Source organism: Leopardus geoffroyi, chromosome D4, assembly GCF_018350155.1.
Source record: "Leopardus geoffroyi isolate Oge1 chromosome D4, O.geoffroyi_Oge1_pat1.0, whole genome shotgun sequence".
NCBI classification, from domain to species: Eukaryota; Metazoa; Chordata; class Mammalia; order Carnivora; family Felidae; genus Leopardus; species Leopardus geoffroyi.
The window spans coordinates 56,501,573-56,524,228 of NC_059342.1; the positions used below are offsets into that span (position 1 = coordinate 56,501,573).

General features: G+C 48.6%; 1 protein-coding gene across 2 annotated transcripts in view; it reads left to right on the top strand.

Annotated features, from left to right (window-relative positions):
- The window catches only part of DNAI1 (dynein axonemal intermediate chain 1), a 59,967-nt gene that overhangs the window by 25,960 nt on the left and 11,351 nt on the right, over positions 1-22,656 (top strand). For both annotated transcript variants that reach the window (XM_045470105.1, XM_045470106.1), the window contains exons 5-13: positions 567-693; positions 963-1,087; positions 1,332-1,451; positions 2,432-2,491; positions 3,702-3,836; positions 6,742-6,826; positions 10,136-10,253; positions 10,539-10,582; positions 19,934-20,181. In XM_045470105.1, the coding sequence (XP_045326061.1) occupies positions 567-693; positions 963-1,087; positions 1,332-1,451; positions 2,432-2,491; positions 3,702-3,836; positions 6,742-6,826; positions 10,136-10,253; positions 10,539-10,582; positions 19,934-20,181 (1,062 nt within the window). The remainder of the gene's footprint in view (positions 1-566; positions 694-962; positions 1,088-1,331; positions 1,452-2,431; positions 2,492-3,701; positions 3,837-6,741; positions 6,827-10,135; positions 10,254-10,538; positions 10,583-19,933; positions 20,182-22,656) is intronic.

Consider the following 22,656-nt stretch of genomic DNA (forward strand, 5'->3'; position numbering starts at 1 on the left):
GAAGAAATGAACAAGGTTACCTAGACTTTAAGACTAGCCCTGATTTTCATTTTCTGGACATTTTATAAACTGGACAAGTGCCAAACTCAAACATTTTCTAGCTATCTGTGGCCTTTTGTATGGAAACAGGGGAATTGGAGATTTGGTATCTCTGAGGATCTATCCAGCCCTCACATTCACTAAATACTGTTCAGAGTAGGCCAGGCCAGGTATGTTTGAGGACTATGCATGACCTGCCTCAAATCTGTGATGAAACAGGTATACCAGGATTGCTTGGCATGGATGTAAGAGCCAGTGATAGACAAATCCAGGGCCATTCAAAGTTGGAAAGAAAAGATATTTAAAAATATGTCTTTTATGAGAATTTTTAAAATTTTTATTTCATTTTCCTCCTCTTTAAGCTGCAATGCAATGAAAACTTCAGGTTAACTGAGGATTTGATGAGATCTATATATATCGTTAACAGATGGGCCACGTTAAGCCTTATAGAATGAAGGCAGACTACATTCTGACTCCAGCAGCCCTTTTCAGGACTTTTGGTCTTACCCAGTCTTCTCTCCTCTTAGGAAGGCACATATAAGTTTATTGGCGTTGTGAACCAACTGGCAGTTCACTTCAGCCAGGTTGGGAACCTGATCCCTAAAGACTCGGATGAAGGACGACGGCAGCACTACCGTGATGAGTTAGCAGCAGGTAGGCCTCAGGGTCAGCCTGATGCTACAGCCCAGAGCCTCGTCCCCTTTCTGTGGTCACCCTAGGGAGCAGATCACTAAGCCATAACTTTGCAGAGCCTCTACTTACATAAAGTCCAACAGCTGGCTGTCCTGGATAGGTCTGGGAGTTAACCCATGAGAACCCTGGAGTAGGTGAGGTCTCAAAAGCAGGAACCAAGAAAGCCTTGCCCTACCAGGGGATGGGGGAGGAGGCCTGGACTTTGGGTTCATCTGCAATATCCTACCAAGGTTCTCAGGAGTCCACCAAGGTGGTGATTTCAGAAACTGAAATCCTTGAAGAAGAAGAGCCTAAGGAATCTGAAGCTGAAGATGAAACTGCAGCTGGGAGTCAAATAGATATGCCTGCAGCTGAGGTACAGTATAATATTGTTCCCATCTCTCCCCTTCCAGCTCTAGCTGTGGATGGAAGTTTCAGGGGTAACTTGTTATGGGGTGGGGCTGAAGGTGAGATGTTAGAGGCTGCAGGTGCCAATGCCTCTGGCATCATCACCCTCTCCCTCTTCTATCCTATCCTAAGACATGACTTCTCCCCACTCCTGACTCCCCACCATTTTCTTGTCACAGCTGAGCCCTGATCCTATGGGTCTTTTTTTCCAGGCAGCTGAAAAAGTGACTGAAGAAGAATTGATGACTCCTCAGCAGCCCAAGGAGCGAAAGCTCACCAACCAGTTCAACTTCAGTGAGAGGGCCTCACAGACCTTAAACAACCCTCTCCGGGTAGAGAAGCCCCACCCCAGCCCCTTTACCTCACAGCTCTGTACTGTGCATGGCAGGAAAGGAACAGGCCTGACTCCAGCCTCAGCAGCAATTGGCCTGGAAGGGTGACAGGCATGCACCACAGTTAAATTCTCTGAGGAGAGCTTGAAGCATGTGTTCAGTCCTTATAAGCCATCCTCATGGGAGTTCAGAGTGGGTAACAAGGAATCTGGAGCCCTTCAACTGAGACTGAAACATGTAAGGGCCTCGAAGAGGAGGTCAAGATCTGGGGGAGAGAGGAGAGGCCAGATGTGCCAGGGAGGCAGGACTAAGAGCCAGTTTGACTGAAGTTGATGGTCTCTGTGATAGACTAACTAGAAAAGGCTGGAAAAGCTCCCTGGCTCATAAGTATGGAGGACCCTGAGTACAGGCTGAAAGAATCTCTCAGGATTTCAGGGGAGAGACTCACATATGTAAGACAGTGTTTTACAGAAATGAATCTGTGAATGGAGGGCAGAAGTCTACATGGTGGGTTTATGGCAGATTCTAATCACACTGTGTACTCCCTATTCAGTAATCTGGGTGATACACAATGAGGAGGGAGTGCATTCCCATGGTGGAGCCACAGGCCCCAGTATTAGGGAGAAGTCTTTTCAGGGTGAGGGATATTAGTCCAGTAGCTTGCCAGGGGATGACCTCTGTGTCTTGCATCTAAAGGCTGGCCAGAGCCCAGCCTAACCCCCACTAAGTTGAACTGGCAAAATCAGGCTTCATTGCCCCCTATTTCTAGCTTAGTCTTCTGAAGGAAGCTTAGAAGGAAAATGTAGGCTTTCACTGCATCATTTCATCCTTTGTTCAGCCCCTCTTTACTTTCCAGTTCTGTGTCCCATCCCTCCCTCTGCTCCAACTGAAATGCTTCACCCATGGATGGATATACTGTTGGGTTAAGTGAGAAGGAGTTGAGGGCTCTCCGTTGGTTTCTTGTTGTCATTGTTCACTAGGACCGAGAATGCCAGATGGAACCTCCTCCCAGGACAAACTTTTCGGCTACAGCTAATCAGGTGAGACCCTGGGTCAGTCTAAAAGTCATCACCACACCCCCACCTCTCCACCTCATGCATCCTTGTCAAAGATTCCTCTAGCAGTCTGCCCTCCTCATCCATCCATCTCCATGCTCCTTGTCCAGGCTCTGAACATCAGGCATATTAGACAGTAGGTCCCCACCTAGTGAGCTGTGGATCAGCCACATGCCTCTCAGGGGCAAGACTGTCAAAGAGGGAAATAGGCATGGCTTCCAACTCTCTATAGTCACCCCATGCTGACTCTGAAGTGTTAGCACTCTAATCTGTCCTTCCAGCAGTCTTAATTGTTCCTGCAGACCCTCTTTCCCCCTCAAATTCTACTGGATAGCCATGCTGATTTGAGCAGGATATGGTGCCAGGAGACCTGAGCTCAGGCTCCAACTTTGCTGCTCATACTGTAAGACCCTGGGCAAACCGTGTCACCCTTCATGCTTCAATTTCTATTTCTCTGTCAAGCGAGGACAACAAGCAGCCTTGCAGGGCTGTTGGAAGGCTCTGAATGAGATAACAAACATTGAATTATGTTGTGGTGTGGAGTACTGGCCCATGGTGAATTGTTAATATAAGGTGTGTCTATCTGGCCTCCAGGTGGCAGTGACTGCCCAACTCTGGAGAGCACACAGTGATCTGGGTTTTTCCCCCCATATCCTTGCTGCTTCCTTTGTTATGATCCTTGGGCTTCTCTTGCTGTCAGATGCAGTTAGCAGGAGTTCCCTTACTTTTTGTTTATCTTTTTATGCTCAGAAGGTGTGGTCAGTGCTGTAGTTAGCCAAACATGAACTAGAAAGTTTATCACATCTCCATGGAGGAAACATTTTTTAAATTTCCTAGTTCAGAGCCTTATAAATCACCAAGAAAAATGTGATCCACCTTGATATTTGCCCATTTGTTTTGCCTAGTAGGATTTGTAGTTTGCAGCAATACTGATCTCCAGCTGATAACTGAGCCCCTGAGCTGCAGGGTGGAAAGCCCATCCCAGAACTGCCCTGAGAATTCCTTCATTCCTGTCCTAGAGCTGACAGCACAGAAGACAGACATTGAATACATACAGTGGGCCAAGTAGAGGATGCTATAGAGGCATGTGACAGGGCCTGACATAACCTATTTCTCAAGCTCTAAAAGCTGAATAGAAGCTGGCTGGGTGAAGATTTTGCCCTGCAATGAACCTTCTCATCTTGCCCTTGCCTAGTGGGAGATCTACGACGCCTATGTAGAGGAGCTTGAGAAGCAGGAAAAGACCAAAGAGAAAGAGAAGGCAAAGACACCAGTGGCTAAAAAAATGGGGAAGATAGCCATGAGGAAGATGACATCTATGGAGTCCCAGGTTTGGTGGGGTTTCCCATGGATCTGTCACAGAGAATGACTGAGTGGGATCTTGGTCTCTTAGTAGAGAGAAGCCTGGCTATCTGGAAGGACTTTACAGACCTTAGGTGGGGAGCTAATGTTGAAATATGAATAGTTCTTTCCTTGTAGGAAGGTTTGAAGAGAGCCACAGCTGCCTCTGGCATTCTACACCTCTTCCCAATCTTATATAGGTCTGGAGGCCAGCAAGGATTCAGGGTTTGGGGGCTAGGCGGCAACAGAAGACACGAATGTTATTGAAAGCCCAATGCACACCCTGAAAGAGCTCAGGAGTCTTCTCAGGATGGGGTGGGATGTGATAATAAGGCACCACCTCCCTGAGCAAGGGGTCATGGGGCTTTGGAGAGTGATTTGCTCTTTGACCTTCAGTCCTTGGGTTATTTGTGCTCAATCTTTTAGGTGAGTCTTATGGGCCAGGTGCTAAGTCAGGGCTGATCACAGACACCAGCATGTTCAGGCTGATGGGTGTGGCCACTCTGGGATGGATTTACCATGAAGAAACATAATAGGAGTCATTATAGAGGTCTATTTTGTGGGGCTCATTGTGAGTATAGCCAGCGTAGGTTTGGGGATCATTATGGAAGTTATAGTGATAGGTCCCCACAAAGAAGATCACCACAGAGAGATGCTGAAGGGCCACATTTGTCCTTTCAACAGAAAGAAAGCTGAATCAGGAGCCAGAGTCCCAGTATGGATGTGTTTGACCTGTAATAGGATGGGAAAGATGAGGTCTGGGTTCAGCACCCTGGAGAGCTCCCAGACAGCTCTCCGGCAAGCGATTTTGCTATGGAAGCCAGATGAGTTTAAGTAAGTTTTGCTTCCTTTGTCTGAGGTATGCCCACTTCCACTCAATTACATGTCCCTGATAAAAGTCACATTTTCTGGGAGTTTTAAGAGTTCCCTGCTTTGGCTTAATGTAAACTGCCCCAATTCCATTTCATTCAATTACAGACCAAGCACTTGTGATCATGATCATGCTGAGTACTGGAACTCTGAAGTGAAAGATGAAGTCCCTGTCCCATGGGTTGCCCTGTCCAGACCCTTGACTTCCCCTGTACTATTCCCTAGAGGTTAGGAGCTTCAGAGAGGGTGTTAGCCTGGGTCAAGTTTCACTTGAAGATCCATCAAGGGTTTGGCTATAGGCTGTGTGCTAGGACTATTATTGCAGAAACTTTAACTGCAGCCACCAGAACCCAGAGAAGAAAAGAAATATCCCTGTGGCTGAAAGTGAAAATTGTCCTTGGGTCTAAGCCCTTGGGATCTAACATGTATATCAGACTTGGTGTCTAATATGTCCAGGGAAGTAGGACTGCAATTTCTTCCAGCTTTGGTTGACATTGAAGGCTGTGATGCAGGCAGAGCTCAGTTCTCTGGGCCAAGAAGCTACAGTGAAGGCATAACATTGTGGGATATAAGATACCCCCCAACATCAGTGAATACCTTAGTATGAAACCTGTAAGCAAGGGAATTGAGTTTTAACTGGGAATCTCAAGTACTGGCCCTGGCTATCTGTAGAACAGAGTGATCTTTTGCTCAGGCCCAGTGCATGCACAGAGTGACACCCCTTTCTCAGAGACCTGCATCTGACGAGATTGGTATAAAACTCAAGTGAGTGGGAGGGGGAAAGCAGAATAACTCTATGATACCCTGTAGGAAAGTCTGCAATGATAGATCTCAGATTTCTGTCTCATTAATCATTTGGATGAATATACAGAAATGAATGCAGGCTTGTATGATCTGAAAGATTAGGATGGGAATGGCAGAAAGGTCTGAGAGGCCACAAATTTAGTCAGAACCAATAAAAAGCTATGTCTTCTCAAGTAGTATAGTATCCAGAACAAGGGAGGCAGTGGTCCACCACACATCTGGAACCTGGAGACTGCCAGGACCATGCAAAGGTGGTCAGACTGGTGAGGGACTGGCTTTCTGTGTGGGCCCGAGGGCATGGGACCTGGAATCCACAGAGTTGAGTTTATATCCTGGCTTTGCTACTTATTAGCTAGGTTTTTCTAACCTGTTTCCTCATCTGTAAAGACATCCTAATGATCTTACTTTGTAAGATTGTTGTGAGAACCCAAGATTATGTATAGTTGCTAGTATAGCACAATGACCCCAGATGCAGGTGGCATTATCCATCCCCGCTGTATCATGTGTACTCTAAGACTCAGAGAATTTAAGTAACTTACCTAAAGTTGCCAACTGGCTCCTTCCTAATGCATGGGATAGGAAGGGAATGAAGGTCTGTGTGGCTCCAGAATCCATTCTCTTAACCACTGCCTGATGCTGGCACTGCTAGTAAATCTCATTTTCAACAGCCATGGGCCTGGTGCTCTGAAGCTCCTCAAGGGTTGCCCACTCAGCTGGTTTCTTCCTGCAGTGGGCAAGGCCTTAGATTAGGAGTCATTTCTGCCTTTTACTCCCTGTATACAAGCATATCTGTTGGACCAGAAGCTCTCTGAGGCTTTAATGAGAGTCTTTGGCATTGCCTGAGATGATAAAACCTCTCTGTCTCCACTAAAGAAGCCTCCTACCTCCCATTTTCTGCTCTCCCATTCAATACTATTCAGTGTCTTGTGTTGTGCTCTGAGATATGCCTTCTCCAGAACAAGTTCAGAATGAAAGAGTACAAGACAGGCTGTACCCAGGAGCCAAGTATGGCAGTGCAAACTCCTTGTGCCATTTAAGAGCTGGGCATTCCCCAAAGGGGGTGGTGAGGTGATCTGGCTTTGGAGGCATGAAGAGATATCTTTACAGAGCTATCCGGGGTGGGTGGTGTCAGAGAGAAAATTCCAAGTCTGGGCTGTGGCTCAAGACATAACCTTTCCAGGTGCTAGCTAAGAGGGCCTGTGGCCTCTGTATCTCCACAGAGTGATGACATCACCAAAGTGACTCAGGCTGCTAAAATCGTGGAGCGGATGGTCAACCAGAACACTTATGATGATGTTGCTCAAGGTAAGATTTGAAGTGCTGGCAACTACTATTACTGCCTGTATTAAAAATTCCTCATACAAGGCAAGTATTTGAGTGTCCCATGCTAGGTACTATAGGGGTGCAAGAGGAGAAAAACTAATCCCTTCCTCCTCTGGATGTCACTAGGGAGACAAGACACACACAGGTCAACTACAAACAATGGAATAAGAAAAATGGGTATAGTGATGATATCTGACAATAGTGCAGCAAAACTTACATATTAGTGATCCAATGTCATCTTCGCAACAGTCGGGGAGTTAGGCAGAGCAGAGAGTATTACCCCTACTTTACACAAGAGGCAGGTAAGGGCAAGTCTACCTGGCTGCTGAATGGCAGAGAGGACCCAAATCTAGGTCTTGAGTTTCCTAATTCTGTGCTCTTTCTCTACTGTGTCCAGCTTGGAGATAATATAAATGCTAGAATGCAGACTGAAACTGCTCTGGGGATCCTCAAGAATGGAAGAAGAGAAATGAGGGATGAGTGGCAACAGTCAAGGAAGGCTGTAGGGAGGGCTAAGCTAGGTGCCAAGGGATAAGCAGAGTGTGAGTAGACTAGCAGAAGGGCAGATGTTCTGGGCAAGGGACAGCAAAAGCAGTGACTCGGTGGTAAAAATGAATGGGACTGGTCTCTGGGGATAGAGTGCAGCAGGCTCAATGATTCAAACAGGGGTTTCTTAGAAAGTAGTGAAAGCTCAGGCTACAGAGGTGATTGGAGGCAGTTAATGAAGGGCCTGGAATATCTCAGGGAATCTGAGATTTTTCTGCAGACAGTTCAAAGATTCTGTCCAGGCAGGAACACAGCCCAGTGAGAGTATGTCTGGAGAAGGATGCAATTGGACAGAATACAGGGACAGAGACAAAAATGAGGTTCAGGTGTGGGGTGGAGTGGGCCTCACCACACCTTTTCCGGGAAATGGAGAAAAGGAAACAGCTATAAGAGTGAAAAACCAGCACCAGCATTCACTGGGAATGGCCTATGTACTGGGCATTGTGCTGTGCAATTTACTTGTATTATTTTATATCATCCTGACAGACACACTGTCAGGTGAATTCCATTATTATCTCCATTTTATAGGTGATAGATTTGGGCTATCGCTGCTTGTTCAAAATAGTAGCTAGCATGACAAATGAGTGGTACAATCAGGACTTGAACACAGCCCCTTAGATCCATAGCTGAAGCACTTCATCACAAAGCTACAGAGCCACTGGGCTGGAAGAGACTTTTCAAAAAAAAAAAAAAATTCAATAAGTCTATGCTGGTGATTAATTAGTGATGAAGTGAAGAAAGAGATTGATTCAGAAACGCTTAAATCCTGGGGGCCTGGGAAATTCTGGTGTCTTTGACAGAGCCAGGGAAACAGAATCCTTCCCATGGCATGAACAGCACATTCCCAAGTGGCTTGTATTTCCCTAAGAGGTTGTGCATTTATTTGGAGCAGCTGCCTCCCCAAAGTTGGCAGCTCCTTGTTGCTGGCTGGTCTCCTTTGCTGACAGCCTAGGGCTCTTCTTGGTGACTTGATGCTCATTGCTCACCCATGGGACATAGAAACCAGGGCTGCCAAGACCAGAAGCCTAAACAAGCCCCCTTGTTATCATTCAGGCTGGAAAACGACCTTGAGTGCTTTTCAAAGCTGTCAAAGTACACAGCAGCTGTGAATGAATTTGTCACTCACGAAGCTTGGTTTCCTGAAACCCAGCCTCTGCAACCAGCCCACCAAAGGGCTGCAAACACGATTAATATCCATGGAGAAATTGGCCTTGGTGAACCTTTTTCATTTGTAAGAACACAATCACATAAAAATGCATTGAACTTTGATTTTTTTTAATTGCATACTCTTTTCCCTTTGGGAAAGTGTAATCATGAAGAAGTGAAAACAGAGAAGTATTACCAATTAATCTCCTTCTGAAATGAAGTATTTTCAAAGATAGCCTAAGCTCAGGGATCTCTGATATGATCAAGGCTCATGCCTCTGATCACTCAAGTCTTTTTTTATTCTGAGACATTTTTGAGGTTTGAATGTAGTCCCACAACCTCAAGGCTGGGGGGCAGTGCCTGGGCATGTCCTTGACCGTGTTGGATGAGAGGATTAGTTTTCTAATGGGTTACCCTTGATTGGAAAAAAGACAGAAACTTTTCACTTCTGTTGATTTATTTCATTGCACTCTTTGAACAGTCATTGGGTGTCTGCTCTATGGCTGGCCCTGTGCTAGGCACTGCAAGTCGAGAGATGAATATAACATGCTTCCTGCTCCCCAGGAGCTGTCTGGTAGGAGAGACAACCAAAAGGATAAATAGAAGCAACACAGCATGACAGACATTTTAGTAGAGACAGGGCTGGAATGGAGGAAGAAATGAATTCTGCTCAACAAGAAAGTGAAGGCCTCATAGAGGAGAAAGAGTTTAATCTGGATCTTCAATGAATAGGAGTTTGCCAGGAAGATGAAGGAGCAGGACATTTCAGACACTGATACAGAGGTTATGTGAACACCTGGCTGGAAATGACATGGAAGTCATGGTCTGGAGCCTTGGTTTGACCACGGAGCCATGTGCAAGGGGAGCCATTGGGGGATTTTCAGTGGGTTGAAGGAGGTAGTGTGGTGAGGTGATTTATTTATTTGCATTCAGGTAGCTCTGTGGAGCATGGACTGGAGGAGGAGTTACTGGAGGTGGGCAGACCAGTTAGGAGGATGGTGTAATAATCCAGGCAATGGCTCTTGGGGCCTGGGCAGTGGCTATGGGTTTGGAGAGAAGTGAATGGATTAAAAGTAGTCAGAAGGAAAATATGAGGGATGATGGAGAGATCAGTCAAGGATTACTCACGTTTCTGGCTTAGACAAGTGGAAGGACAGATGGAGCTTTTGCCTAAATTGGAGGAAATGGGAGGTAGAGACAATTTAGGGCTGGAGATGAACTTAAGTTCAGAGAACCCATCAGGGATCCAAGAAGCTTCACCATAGTGGGGTTTAGCCGCAGATATAAGGACGGACAAACCTGGGATTTTATCTATGAGGACGTGGCTACTTTATTGTAATTTGCCTCCAACAACAGGGATGACAGTAACAATAACACGTATAGAGAGCTTACTAGGTGCCAGGTATTTTTCTAAGTACTTTACATATATTAACATTTAATCCTCACAACAGTCCTTTGAGATAGGTACTATTACTGTTCTCACTTTGAAACACAAAGAGTCTGATTGTTTGGGCCAAGGAGATACAGACAGAAAGTGGCGGACCTGGGCTTGCCATAAAATGGCAGTCCTAGGGCTAATTCAGCCTATGTTTGTTTAAGATTTTAAGTACTATGAGGATGCTGCCGACGAATACCGAGACCAGGAGGGTACTCTGCTGCCGCTCTGGAAATTCCAAAATGACAAAGCCAAGCGCCTGGCCGTCACCGCCCTCTGCTGGTGAGTGTAGACATTGCAGCAAACCCGGAGCCCCTGAGCGCCTGCTGGGTGCCAAGCCCCGAGCACGGCACTTCTACTGCACTTAACTACTTTGAGGATGACACGTAGCATTATAGAAAAAAAATGAGACTGGGATTCTTAAGGGATTGTGGGATTATCCCAGGTCTCAACACTCAACAGTAGATATCTGCAGCATAGTTAGGCACCAGTATTCATGGGAACGCTCATGTCCACAGGAAAGCCATGTTCATTTCCTGGGCCAATGGGTTCCTATTTCTTTTGCAGGAATCCAAAGTACAATGATCTGTTTGCAGTGGGACATGGCTCCTGTAAGTAATCTGGCTATTTGTTCCTTTGCTCACTCAATCAGCAAACATTTAAGTACCTATTCAATGCAGAGCTCTTTGCCAGATGTGAAAGAAGTAAGATGACTAAGATATAGTCACTTCCCTCAAGGGGCTCACAGTCTAATGGGGAAGACTGACAGTCATACCAGCAATTGGTGCTGGGTGAAGGAATATACCAAAGTGAGCCTTGAATGTGTTATTGTGGTGAAGAAAGAGGGGAGGCACTTCTGACAGAGGGACCAGCATATGCAAAGGTCCAGAAGCACAAGAGATATGGGAGGAAATGAAGCTGTTGAAGAAGCCAGGGTTGGCCCCCAAAGGGTTTGGGAAGTCATTCTAAGAAGCTTCGACATTCTCCTGAGGGGAAATCACTGAAGGAATTTGAGAAGCACAGGGACAGAACCAGCGCAGGGGGAATTGCAGGCATGAGACTGGGTGGGGGCTGGGAAACCAGTTAGGAGGCTGGTAAGGCACCCCAAGAAGAGATGGCAGTATCTGGACCACGACTTTGGACTGGGGATGGAGAAGTAGGTTTGGTAAGCTTGAGAAGGTAGGCTGGACCAGACCTGGGGAGAGATTGGATGGTGAGGCTGAGGGAGGGAAGTTTCCTGATCCGGCCCCGGGAACAGGCAGGGGTGGGGGCAAGGGCTTGATGTTCATCACTTGGCCCCTGGGCCCTGGAAGACCACTATTGTCCAGGGTGTTCTCACTCCTGCCAGTGCCCCCCTCACCCCTGCAGCAGGAGGCAGCACTGTGGTAACTGTGGTAGTTTGCTTAGCCTTCATGTTCCATGGTCCCTGCAGAAGCCACTACCTCCAAGCTGGCCTGGACATTCCCTTTTCCTAACGGGAGAGGGCCCCACACTTCATGTTAGCGCAGCTCCCCAAGCTAACAGCATGTTCCCTGGCTGGGAGGATCAGCTTCTGTGAACAGAAAAAACCTTCCATTCTCCAAGCTTCTCCTGGCTGGCAGACATGCAAGCTCCTGGGCTCTACCCCTCAGACCGCCTGTCCACCCAGCCCATTCTTTGACCAGGGTGCGGGAGGTGGGAGGGAGGGCAAGGAGGACTTTGGTGTTTATCATTCCTCTCAGGGAGGAGACCTTGGAGCTGCTCCCAGTCTCGTGGTCTGGGCTGCCTTTGAGGATGCCCTAAATGCCCGCTTTGTGTCCCCACTCCTGAGGGTGGGCTGCTGCCAAGCTGGAAGCACCCTCCCCCTCTGGCAGGGAACTAGCACATTCCTCCTGCTCTGCTGCAGCTACTGGGCTTGGAACAGGACCTGGGGGCTGGGCAGGCCCTCCAAGGAGTGGGTGTGGACCCCCTGTGAGGCTCCTCTCAGCCCAGGCTCTCTGCCCAGGATGGAGGCAGGGGTGAGGGAGGCTCCCTAGCAGGTGGGAGGAGAAACTGCATCAGTTCTACCCCCATCCTCCTCTCACCCAGGGCCAGAAGCAGGGTGGCAGGCTGGTTGGGGTCGTGCAGAGGCTACCCACAGGGGCAACTTTAGCCAGGAACAGTGAAGAAGAGTAACCCACCCTTCAGAAATAGATGACTCCAAGCCTGACAGACCCAATGGTCTCCTTTAGGCAGGCATGCACCCAGGAAAGGTCTCCTTGTCCCTTGCTGGCCACATGGCAGACCTTCTGGCTCGAGGGTCACTTCCCAGTGGTGTGACCTGGGGCCAAAAGTGTCTTTTTTTTTTTAATTTTTATTAAAAAAAATTTTTTTTTACATTTATTTATTTTTTGAGACATAGAGAGACAGAGCACAAGTTGGGGAGGAGCAGAGAGAGAAGGAGACAAAGAATCCAAAGCAGGCTCCAGGCTCCCAGCTGTCAGCACAGAGCCCGACATGGGGCTCGAACTCACAAACCGTGAGATCACGACCTGAGCTGAAGTCAGACACTTAACCGACTGAGCCACCTAGGTGCCCCCAGAAGTATCTTCTGAGCCTTGGCTTCCTTATTGGTGACATGAAGAAACTGACACCTGCCAGACTTCCTGGGCTGTTGCTAGACACACTTGAAAGAAAAGCAAATGGGCCCTGTGAACTATAAGAACTACTCACATATAAAGGACAATCATTGTTGATTTGTCTGTCATTCTGTCCCCTCTCTTTCCTGCAGGAGTCTCAGGGGACCTAAGCAGAGAAAGGGGGCTGTGGGGATGGAAGAGAATCAGACAAGCCCCTACCTACTCTAAAGAGCAGGCCCCAGCAGCAAAGGTGGTGGTATTTGCTGTTGCTGCTACTGGCACCAGACTTATTGGCCAGCTTGCATGTGGGCATCTTTCTCCAGAACCTTGCACATCTCAGCACCATTCTGCAGAGGCCTGAGCAGAGCCAGTCTGCGCTGAGACTCAGAAGGGCTCCTGCATTCATTTCTGAGGTCACCTCTGGGAGTCCTGTGCTCTCGAATACCCTGAAAGCCCCCTGGAAGAAAGAGGGCAAAGCTGAGGCAGGGAAAAAACTAGGCACCCTAGTTACCGGATGGGGTCACTGTGAGGAGCAGCTGGGTCGCCAGCATCACACTGACTTTGAAAACTCCCAGATGCCAGCCTCCCAGCATCAGACTTTGCCTCAGGCAGACAAACACTGGAGTGAGAATTTGGGTTTGTTGTTGGATTTGATACTGATGAGCTCAGCCCAGACCTCCTTTTGCCTGGAATTCCCAGATATTTATTCTATAACACTGCCAAGAAGGTCGTTGGAAGGGGTAGGCACGTACCTAAGAAGGACTGGGGCCACTCTCCTATTTGGGCATAGAGCAGGTTGGCTGGAGCAAGGCCAGGTCAGGAGCAAATGGGTGGAGAAAAGGGAGTCCGGGAAATTGCCTTCAATAGCAAAGACACATTTGCACCTGCCTCCCCTGTGTGGCTACTGGGTATGAGATGGTGGGGATGTCAATCTGCATATAAGGCAGACACTGGGATGTCCCCTAGGGCCAGGCTCCATGTCTCAGCAGAGTGGAAAAAGATGCTGTCAGCAGGTGAAAGCAGATGGAGGAACGTTGGAGGGCAAGGGAAAGTAGTCTAGGAAGGGATGGCCATGGGGCAAAGCTAAGATGCAATTCTATCAGCCTACTGTACTGAAGGGGTCCTTTCCAGCCCATTAGCCAGTTGATAACAGGGAAATGAGGACTCCTCATGATCTGTTGGGCAGAGATGGTGGAACAGATCCTGGACACTCTGTGTGGTTCTGACTGGCTATCGCACGGAGATGAGGAAGAAGCTTCCCAGTGGGCTACATCTAAGAAAGGCAGAAGAGCTAGCTGTCCCTCAGCCCCGCTTCCCTCTGGGAGCAGCCATTAAAAGGGGCCAAAGTCAGGCCCTGAGTCCCAGCACTAAACCCTTTGCCACTCTGTACCATCACATCTTGGCCTGTCTCTGAGATTGCCTAGGCCAGAGATACACTTGTAGGGACTTAAATCTTTCCTGATCATTTATTTGTCAGCTTCACTAATTAAGCAGTGTTAATTTCATTTACTGAAAATGGAAATTCATCCACCTCATTTCTCCCTGTTCATCCTCCACACACAAAATCCATCACTCCTCAGCTGCAGGCTGCGTAAAATTTACAGGACTAATTATGTTGTCAGGTCTCTTTGTAAATACAGTCCATAAAGGCCACTGTGCTCGCTGGGTTGTAGTGCAAGGGCATTCCCGTTGTTAGTTTAATTACTGGTTAGTTATTTAGGTTCTCAAATGTTTGCCTCATTTTCCTTAAATCAAATTAAATGTCCCGCTTGATGTATTCTGTCTCCAAGGCCTTGCTCTTATTTCCTACACTGTTTAAATATGACTTCTAATCGGATGAGAGTGCTCGGCAAAGCCCAGCTGCCTGGGAGACTGAACCCAGCCTGGCACCATGGCCTCTGGGCCATCCTGGAGGTTTGGAACCCTCTAGCACTGATGCCATTTCTTGGGGAAGCCTTGGGCTGGTCCCCTGCCTTTGGAAACTAAAAATCCTAACCCAAAGGGCATTTCTATTCCTGGAGTCCAAGGTGGCAGGGCCAGGTGTAGGAAACTGAGGGAGGGTTTCGTTATTGTGGTTAGAACAGCTGGGGATCATTGCCTCCATCCTCCTGACTTCTAGAAACACTGCTTCCAAACCATCCCAAGAAAGATTATTATCTATGGGACTTCTCCCTCTGATTCCTAGAAGTAGAGTCTGGATCAAACCTCCCCGAATGCCTATATTTGTTTCCTATTGCTACTGTAACAAATTGCTACAATAATGCCACAAACATAATGGCTTCAAACAACACGAATTTATTATCTTACAGTTCTGAATGTCAGAAGTCTAAAATGAGTTTCACTGAGAAAAAAAAAATCAATTGTCAGCAGGGCTTCAATCCTTTTGGAGGCTTTAGGGGAACATCCATGTCCTTGCCTTTTCCAGCTTCTAGAAGCTGCCCATATTCCATGGCTTGTGGCCCCCTTCCAGCTAGCAATTGCGTTATTCTGAGATCTCCTCTGACTCTCCTGCCTCCCTCTTTCCCTTATAAGAACCGCTGTGATTACACTGAGTCCGCTCAGATAATCCAGATAATCCACTCAGATAATCTCCCTGTCTCAAGGTCTTTAACTTAATCACATCTGCAAAACCCCTTTTGCTGTGCAAAGTAACATAGTTATGGGTTCTAGGGATTAGGACTTGGACATTTTAGGGGGTGTTATTCTGCCTACCACAGCCCCCCTCCAAATGCCTCTTGCCAGACTTAATAAGGGAGTCATTAAGCAGCTGCTGTCTTGGAGTCAGCCCTGGGCTGGACTCATTTGGTAAGCCACAGTGAAGAGAGGAGAAGCCTGCTGTCGAGGCTGGCTTGGTAAACTGGTCTCTGCAGCTTGGCACCTACTTCTCTCTGGCCACTGACCTGGTGTTATCCTGGTGGACCGACATGCCCTCTGTCTGCCTTGCCTTCCCTGAATCCTGAGCAAGAGCCCAGGCTTCCCCTGACAGCCACAACTCTCCAGAGTGGCCCCCTATGATCTACAGCTATAACTTGCAAGACAGGGGTGGAGCTGTGGGACTGCGGCCCCCACTGGGGCAGTTCAAGAAGAACTACTCCTCCCTGGGCACTACTCTGCTAGGGCCCTAGCACAAGGAGCTGAGGGAGTGAGAGCTTTGGTCTGTGGTGGAATTAAGCACTCCCTCCCCTGAGACCATGGCTTTCTGAGAACTGCCAGATCAGATTCTATTAGGGGGTTGACTCTCCTTCCCAGAATCTTATGAATCCTTGAAGGTCAGAGTCAGGGAGGCCTTAGAGATTATCCAGCAGAGCAGGGGTAGGAGGAGGCAACCCTCACACTGGAAAGAATAAACCTGCTGGGCCAAGCCATGCTCACTCCATTCTTTGATAGAGTCTTGTGGCAGGCTAAGGAAAAGACCTGCTCATGACCACCTGTCATAATGACATATAGGTAGAGAAGAGTGAGGGGGCACACACAGAGGAGAGGCTGAATGATCTGGAAGACTTCCTGGAGAAGGGCAAGAGCATGAAGTGGAGCTAAGGCCAGGCCAGCAGCCCTCTCCCTCTGTCTCAGAGTTACAGACTAGGTGGTTTCTCTATCCTTCTGTTTCTCTCTGCCTCCCCCTCCCTCTCTCTGTTTCTTTCTCCCTCTTTCCCTTCCTCTATTCCTCCTCCCTTTCTACATAGTCACATATACTTACTGAAATCTGTAGCCTGGAGGAACCTGGAATTCCTTCAGGGGCCCCAGATTTCAGAGTCTCTGCCACTATACAATGGAGTGTGGAGGTGGGGGCCCCCATCTGTGTTACTGGAGCTACTTTGAGGAACCGGAGAATTTGTGGGATCAGGACAAAGTACCCCAGGGCCCAGGGCCCTGTAAGCCTTGAGCCTGATGAGATTCTAGTCTTTATTGGGAACCAAGGCACTGTAGGTGACCTTGATGCCAATGTTGTACTCCTGGTTGGTGGCATTGTCCTGGGAATGTTGGAGGGCCGAGCAATGATGTCACTAGGCTGCTGGTCGGTGATAACATACTGGGAATGCTAGAGAGCTTGGCAATGATCACTAAGACTGCTGGTAGCCTGAGTGATTATATTACATGGGGACCACTGGTGGTCTGAGTAGTGATGTCATTTTAGGACTTCTGGAAGACAAGATGATGGTATCATGATGTTACTGTTGGAGATTTGGGCTGTGATGTCACACAGGGTATACTTAGAGAATGAAATAGTGAGGTCTCACAGGGGCCACTGGATTCAGGGATGAGAAGATCATAGAATAAGATGGAGTGCAGTGGAAGCCCCAGTTAAATGAGAGTTTTCTGTGTTCTTCCACGGTGGTTTTGGCATTTAGGAAACACATAGTCTAGCCATGATTAGAAGCTGTGATCTTGGGACTCCTAGCTGGCTCAGTCAGTAGAGCATGATGCAACTCTTGATCTCAGGGTTGTGAGTTCAAACCCTACATTGAGTGTAGAGCTTACTTAAAGAGAAAAGAAAAGAAAAGAAAAGAAAAGAAAAGAAAAGAAAAGAAAAGAAAAGAGAAAAGAAACTGTGATCTTTATGTCAGGAGGGCTCATTTGGTTACAAGTAACAGAGGCCACTAGAGGTGGGTTAAGAAACAGGGACTTATTGTCAGGATGCGTATGGCTTGGGAACTAAGATAGGTCTAAGGTCTTTGTGTGATTGATTGTTCTCTGTGTCCCTGTCTCTTGAAATTCATGTTTCTCTATACCAGGAGTTTCCCCTTATCATGCTTGACTACCCCATCCCTTACATGTTCTCTAGTCCAGATTCTGGAGAGATTAGACTGGTTTTCCAGTCACCACCACCACATTAAGTCTGGTATCCCTTCCTTTCTCCACTTCCATGTGAATAGCATATTAGTACAGTGTAATTTCAGTGATAAACAAGATATTGCATAAGGCAAACACCATGTGATGGGTCTGATGCACTCAGGCACACTATTTCTCCCCTCTGGCCTCAGTTTCCCCATCTATAAAATTCTGGAGCTGTAAGTCCAGCCCATAGTCTCAGTGGTTCTGTGAGCAGGCCAGAGGTGTCCTCACTACAGAATTATTAAGCCAGGCTAGGGTTTCCGACCTTCCTTTTGTCGTTTCACTGGTCATGAAGATATTGTGTACACAAGCAGGGGCAGGGGGTGCTTAAAGTTTGTCTAGAGAAAGTGAGTCACCACTGCTGTACCTCAAGGGGCCAGGTCCTATGCCACAGTAGGAGCAAGTGCGAGGGTCATACCTGCCTTTTCCCCTGGTGAAATAAGGAGAGCATCTGAGTACTCAGTCCAAGCATCTCAGTCACCCACTTACTCATGCTTTCATTCACTCTTTTGTTCACCCACTCACCTTTGTGCTTACCCACTAATCCTGTCAGTCTTGCCTAGCATCAAGGACAGATTGAACATTAAGGGCATCAATAGTTTTCCTGTGGCCTGGCAGTTACCACTGACTACCCATGGAGGGGTTAGCCTCATTCAGCTGCAGGGTCTTGCTCTCTCATCAAACTAAGGACTGCTGAGGGTAAGCCCACATAAACAGTGCAGTGTCTCTGTCCCTGCCACAGTCCAGCCCAAGGGGAGACCCAGTCAGGTGCTCAGGATTTGTGTGATGAAGAAAAGGAGTTACAAGTGACTGTCACGCTACCCAGTTCAAGCCCTGCATGATCTGGGTGGGGTACTTCCTTCAGCAGCTACAAATCTCTCCCTTTGAGAGTCATCCCTCAGGGCCATACAGAAGGAGCCCTACAGGGTGAGGGACTGCCAACTCTCTACTGGCTTTGAGATAGTACCAGGCATAGGGTGACCCACTTGGCTCCAGAGGATCTAGAAGCCCCCAGCTCCTCCTCTTTGTGGGAGGTTCACTTTCTCCAGAACATAACCATGTTCCTTCCTGAACCACTGTGTGCCCTCCCCATGGCTCAAGCTGCACCCTGGAACCTTCCACTGGAGGGGCAACTCCCTCCTTGCACATGAAGCCTCCTTTGCAAGTGATCACTGGAGGGGTTCCCAATGGGAATCCCAGAGTTGGTGAGGATTAGCAAGGGAAGGTGGGCTCCCCCATAGAGAGCTGCTGTGGTGGGCATGGCAGCTTGCCTCAGCTTCCAACGCTACCCATCTAAGGTCAGCCTGGCTCCTGGCTCCATCCTGCTCCCTAGTCCTGGCTCCCAGTGTGTACCAACTGATGTTTTCAGAGTTCCTGGGTTGGGAGTATCTGGTAACTGTAGCCAAGCTTATGTCCAGAGCCCAGGGAACCCAACCCAGACTGTCCCTGAGCCCAGCCCAGGCACTTACTCCCTTGAGTAAGGGGCAGCATTAGGAATAGGACAGAAAGAATGACTCATCGAGACTAGTCAAATTGGAGTGTCCTCCTTATTTTTCCCACCCATGGGCTCCAGACTTCAGGACTGGCCACCTTGTCTGGACGGCCCAGGCCTGCAGTTGCCAGGGACAAAAGAGGTAGCCTGGCAGAGAAGGGAGGACAGCCCTCATCTCAGCTAAAAGTCTCCCTTAGCATAGGGTCCCTGAGATGGGGGGCTGCTCTAGACTTCCTCTTCTGAGCTTGGGAAGGGTCCTGGACTGGTGGCAAGAGAGCTAGACTTGAGGGATGAGACTATAATGTTCAGTGACTACATTATGAGGATGGGTGCCACATGAGCAGAGAATGAAAGTAGCAGGAGGCTCCCCACTGACACGAGACAGGCAGGGAGGGGGATGAGTGGTCCACTGTTGATGACCAAAAGCTGTGCTCAGGCCAGAAGGATGACAAAGAAGGATGACCGGCTGTCCTGGGACCTCTCAATTCTGGGAGCATGCCTATAGCTAGGGTGCAGGCTGCAGCTGGGGACTGTGGCACTAGAGGGTATGGGAAGATGCCCATAGGTGGCTAATTTGTAACTCGTAGAGACAATTCCATGTTAGTCCAAACTGAACTCCTTTCCTGGGCTGGGCATGGGGAACACATGGGCATTATCCAGGCATCTAAGGACAAACACCTGCCCCTGGGCTGGGCTCCTGAACCCTCTCTGAGGTTACTGCTCTGTCCCAAGCCCACACACATTCTTCACCTAGCAGCTCTGAGCTTGCATCCCTCTTTCCTGTACCCCAGGGAGATTAAGGAGAATGATTGTCCGTCCCTCAGATAAGCCTGGTCAACTTATCTGTTGGACCCTCCCATGAAGCCTAAGAAGGGGTAAGTCAGGTCTCCTGGTTCCATTTCCAAGAGAGAGGAGATGAAGCCCAGAGAGGAATCCCACTCTCTCTGACAAGCAGAGCAGGCGGATCTTGTCCATCCAGTGGGGGAGGGGCATGGGGGTCAGCTGAATCCTACCACAGCCTGGCTTCTTCCCTGGGACAGATGACTTCATGAAGCAGAGCCGGGGCATGCTGCTGCTCTACAGCATGAAGAACCCCAGCTTCCCTGAATACATCTTCAGCAGCGAGAGTGGCATCATGTGTCTTGACATGCACGTGGACCACCCTTACCTGGTGGTGGTAGGCCACTATGATGGTAATGTGGCCATTTACAACCTCAAGAAGCCCCACTCCCAGCCCTCCTTCCGCAGCTCACCCAAGTCTGGCAAGCACACGGACCCTGTGTGGCAGGTCAGCCTTGAACCAGGATTGGGAAAAATGGGTATAGGATCCCTGGAGGAGGGACCTTGGGGAGGACAGGCCATAGGCAAGCTTAGAGGCCAAGGAGCTGTGAGAAGGTGCAGAGGAGGGCAAAAGGTGGTTATTAGGAGGTAAGGGGTCTGCAGTGAGCTTGGGTCTGCTCCTCCAGAGCTGCTATCAAGAGGGCCCGCATCTGTCTGCTAAGGTCTCTTAGGTGCAGTGATCAGTGACTCATAGCCCATGGCTAGAAGACTCTAAGACCTGACAGACATACTCGGCTGAGTATGTCAAGGGCTCCAGTTCTCCAGTTCCCTGTGTATGGGCTTCCTAAACTCCCCATGGGGGCTCTCCTCTGCCATCTGGGCTAGATTTGGGGGCACTCCCAGACAGGAGTAGGTGCTGCCCATTGTTTGCCCTCTGGGTGGGGCTGTAAGGCCTGGTAGGTAAGGTCTGTCCCTGAGGCCTCTCTGTAGCATCGCTCTTCTCCAGACAGGCATAGGATGGGACCATTACCCTGACACTAGGGCTAGATTTCACCCTATGTTCCCCATGTTATTGCACTAGGAGTGGATTTCATGTTTCATCTTCAGAAAGTCTCTTAGCTCTGGCTTTGCAGACCCTTCCTTACTGTATTCCAAAAGTCTCCCTCCTTCTGAGGTTGCATACCCTTACCCATGGACAGGTCTGGGGAAATCCAAGGATAAATTTCTGCCCTAAGTCCCCCCAAGATCTCTGGGCTCCTCAGGCAGTGCTGGGACTCTGTCCTCTCATCTTCCTCAGCCCCCTGCCCTAGTAGAGTCTCCAGGCAGGCTCTGCATCCCTGCATTTCTGGCCCTAGGCTACCTGAGTCATGTGGACACCTGCCTTAGGAACTGGCTCTCATCTCCCAGACAGGCCTGAGCAGAGGGAGGACTGTCCAGGCACAAGGGACATGGTGTCCTCTCCACTCTATCTTTTACCCAGAGTCAGGGCTCAGATGTCCCCTTCCATAAGACATCCTCCCCACTACTCTCCACCAGAGCAGGGGCCAAAACTCACAATCTCAAGAGTTCTCTCCTCTGAAAATCCTACCTTCTAGTTCATTGCCTCCAGGCACATGGAGGTCTCCAGACAAGGGGAGGCTGTCTGCAGACATCAAGACCCAAGAGAGGAGAAAAGACCTGCTTAGATCAGACTAAACAAGCATCAGGCCTGCCCCTGCTGTCCTGGCTCACACAGCCCAGAGCAAAGCACAGAGCATCTCTGATTGGCCTGACCACCCTCCTCAAGCCCAGGAGAGGGCAAGGGGCCAAGGTCAACCATCCCACTGCCACACTGCTATGTTCTCTGAATCAGACAGCAGGTTGGGAAACGAAATGGGGCAGAAGACACGTTATTGCTTTCACTGGGTGGGTGCCAGAGAGACTGGAACCCACCCAGACAGGGATGGCCTTCTGCTCTCCCACCATCCTGTCAGGAAAGCAGGGCTACTGCCTTTGCAAAACCAAAGACTCAAGAGTTCTTGGCAGGAATCATGGCTTTTGACATGGGAGGGGCCTTCCTGTCTCGCTCATTTCCTGACTTCTTATTCCCTTTTTTCCCTCCCCCTTGCCTCATTCATCTCAGTAACTCCTCTCTGTTTGCTCCTCTGGGAGCTGAGGGTGCTTAAGGGTTTGGTCCCTGGGGTTCCTACTGGGGCGATAACCACAGCCATAGGCTAGGCAGGACAAGGCAATATGCTAAATGCTAAAGAGGGCTCATGGGAGCACTGAGGAGCGACATCTAGATTATCCAGGACAGGAAGCAGGGGCAGGAGCATCAGGTCTTCCTAGAGGAAGAAACACCTGAGCTGAATTGTAAGGGGTGAGAAAGTATTAGTTAATGACAATTAAATATAATATGAGATCCTAGGACCAAAAAAAAGGATATTAGGAGAAAACTAAGAAAATCGAATGAAGTATAGATTTTAGTTAAAATAGTATTAGTTAGATAAGGAAGGGTACAAAGGGGTTACATGTGCAATACACAGAGGCATCAAACAGCATGGCCTGCTGGGAAGCAACACATCATTTGGAGCACAGTGCGGGAGACAGGGAGGACCTGGGAAAACACAGGCACCCAGTTGTGAGTATGGGTCTCTTACAAGTGGGAATCTTGGACTTTAAGGCAGTGGTTTCATGAAGTGTTAATACAGAATTCCAACATATTAACAGTGGGGGGTGGGGCTGCTTTGGTGAATCAAGGTCCTGCTGGCTTGAGCGTCCCCTGTTGTCACTCCTGTCCTCTAAGATACTTTCACAAGGTTCCTAAGACCATCAGAGAGCGTGGGGGCAGAGAAGTAACACAGTCATGCTTGTGTCTTGGAGATGTTCTCTCACTGCAGCATGAGAGATCTTGAAACTTGAGCTAGAGCAGGGGCAGTGGAGATAGAAATGAGAAGGTATGCTTGAATGCTGTTAAGGCAATAAAATCAATAGAAGGAAACTA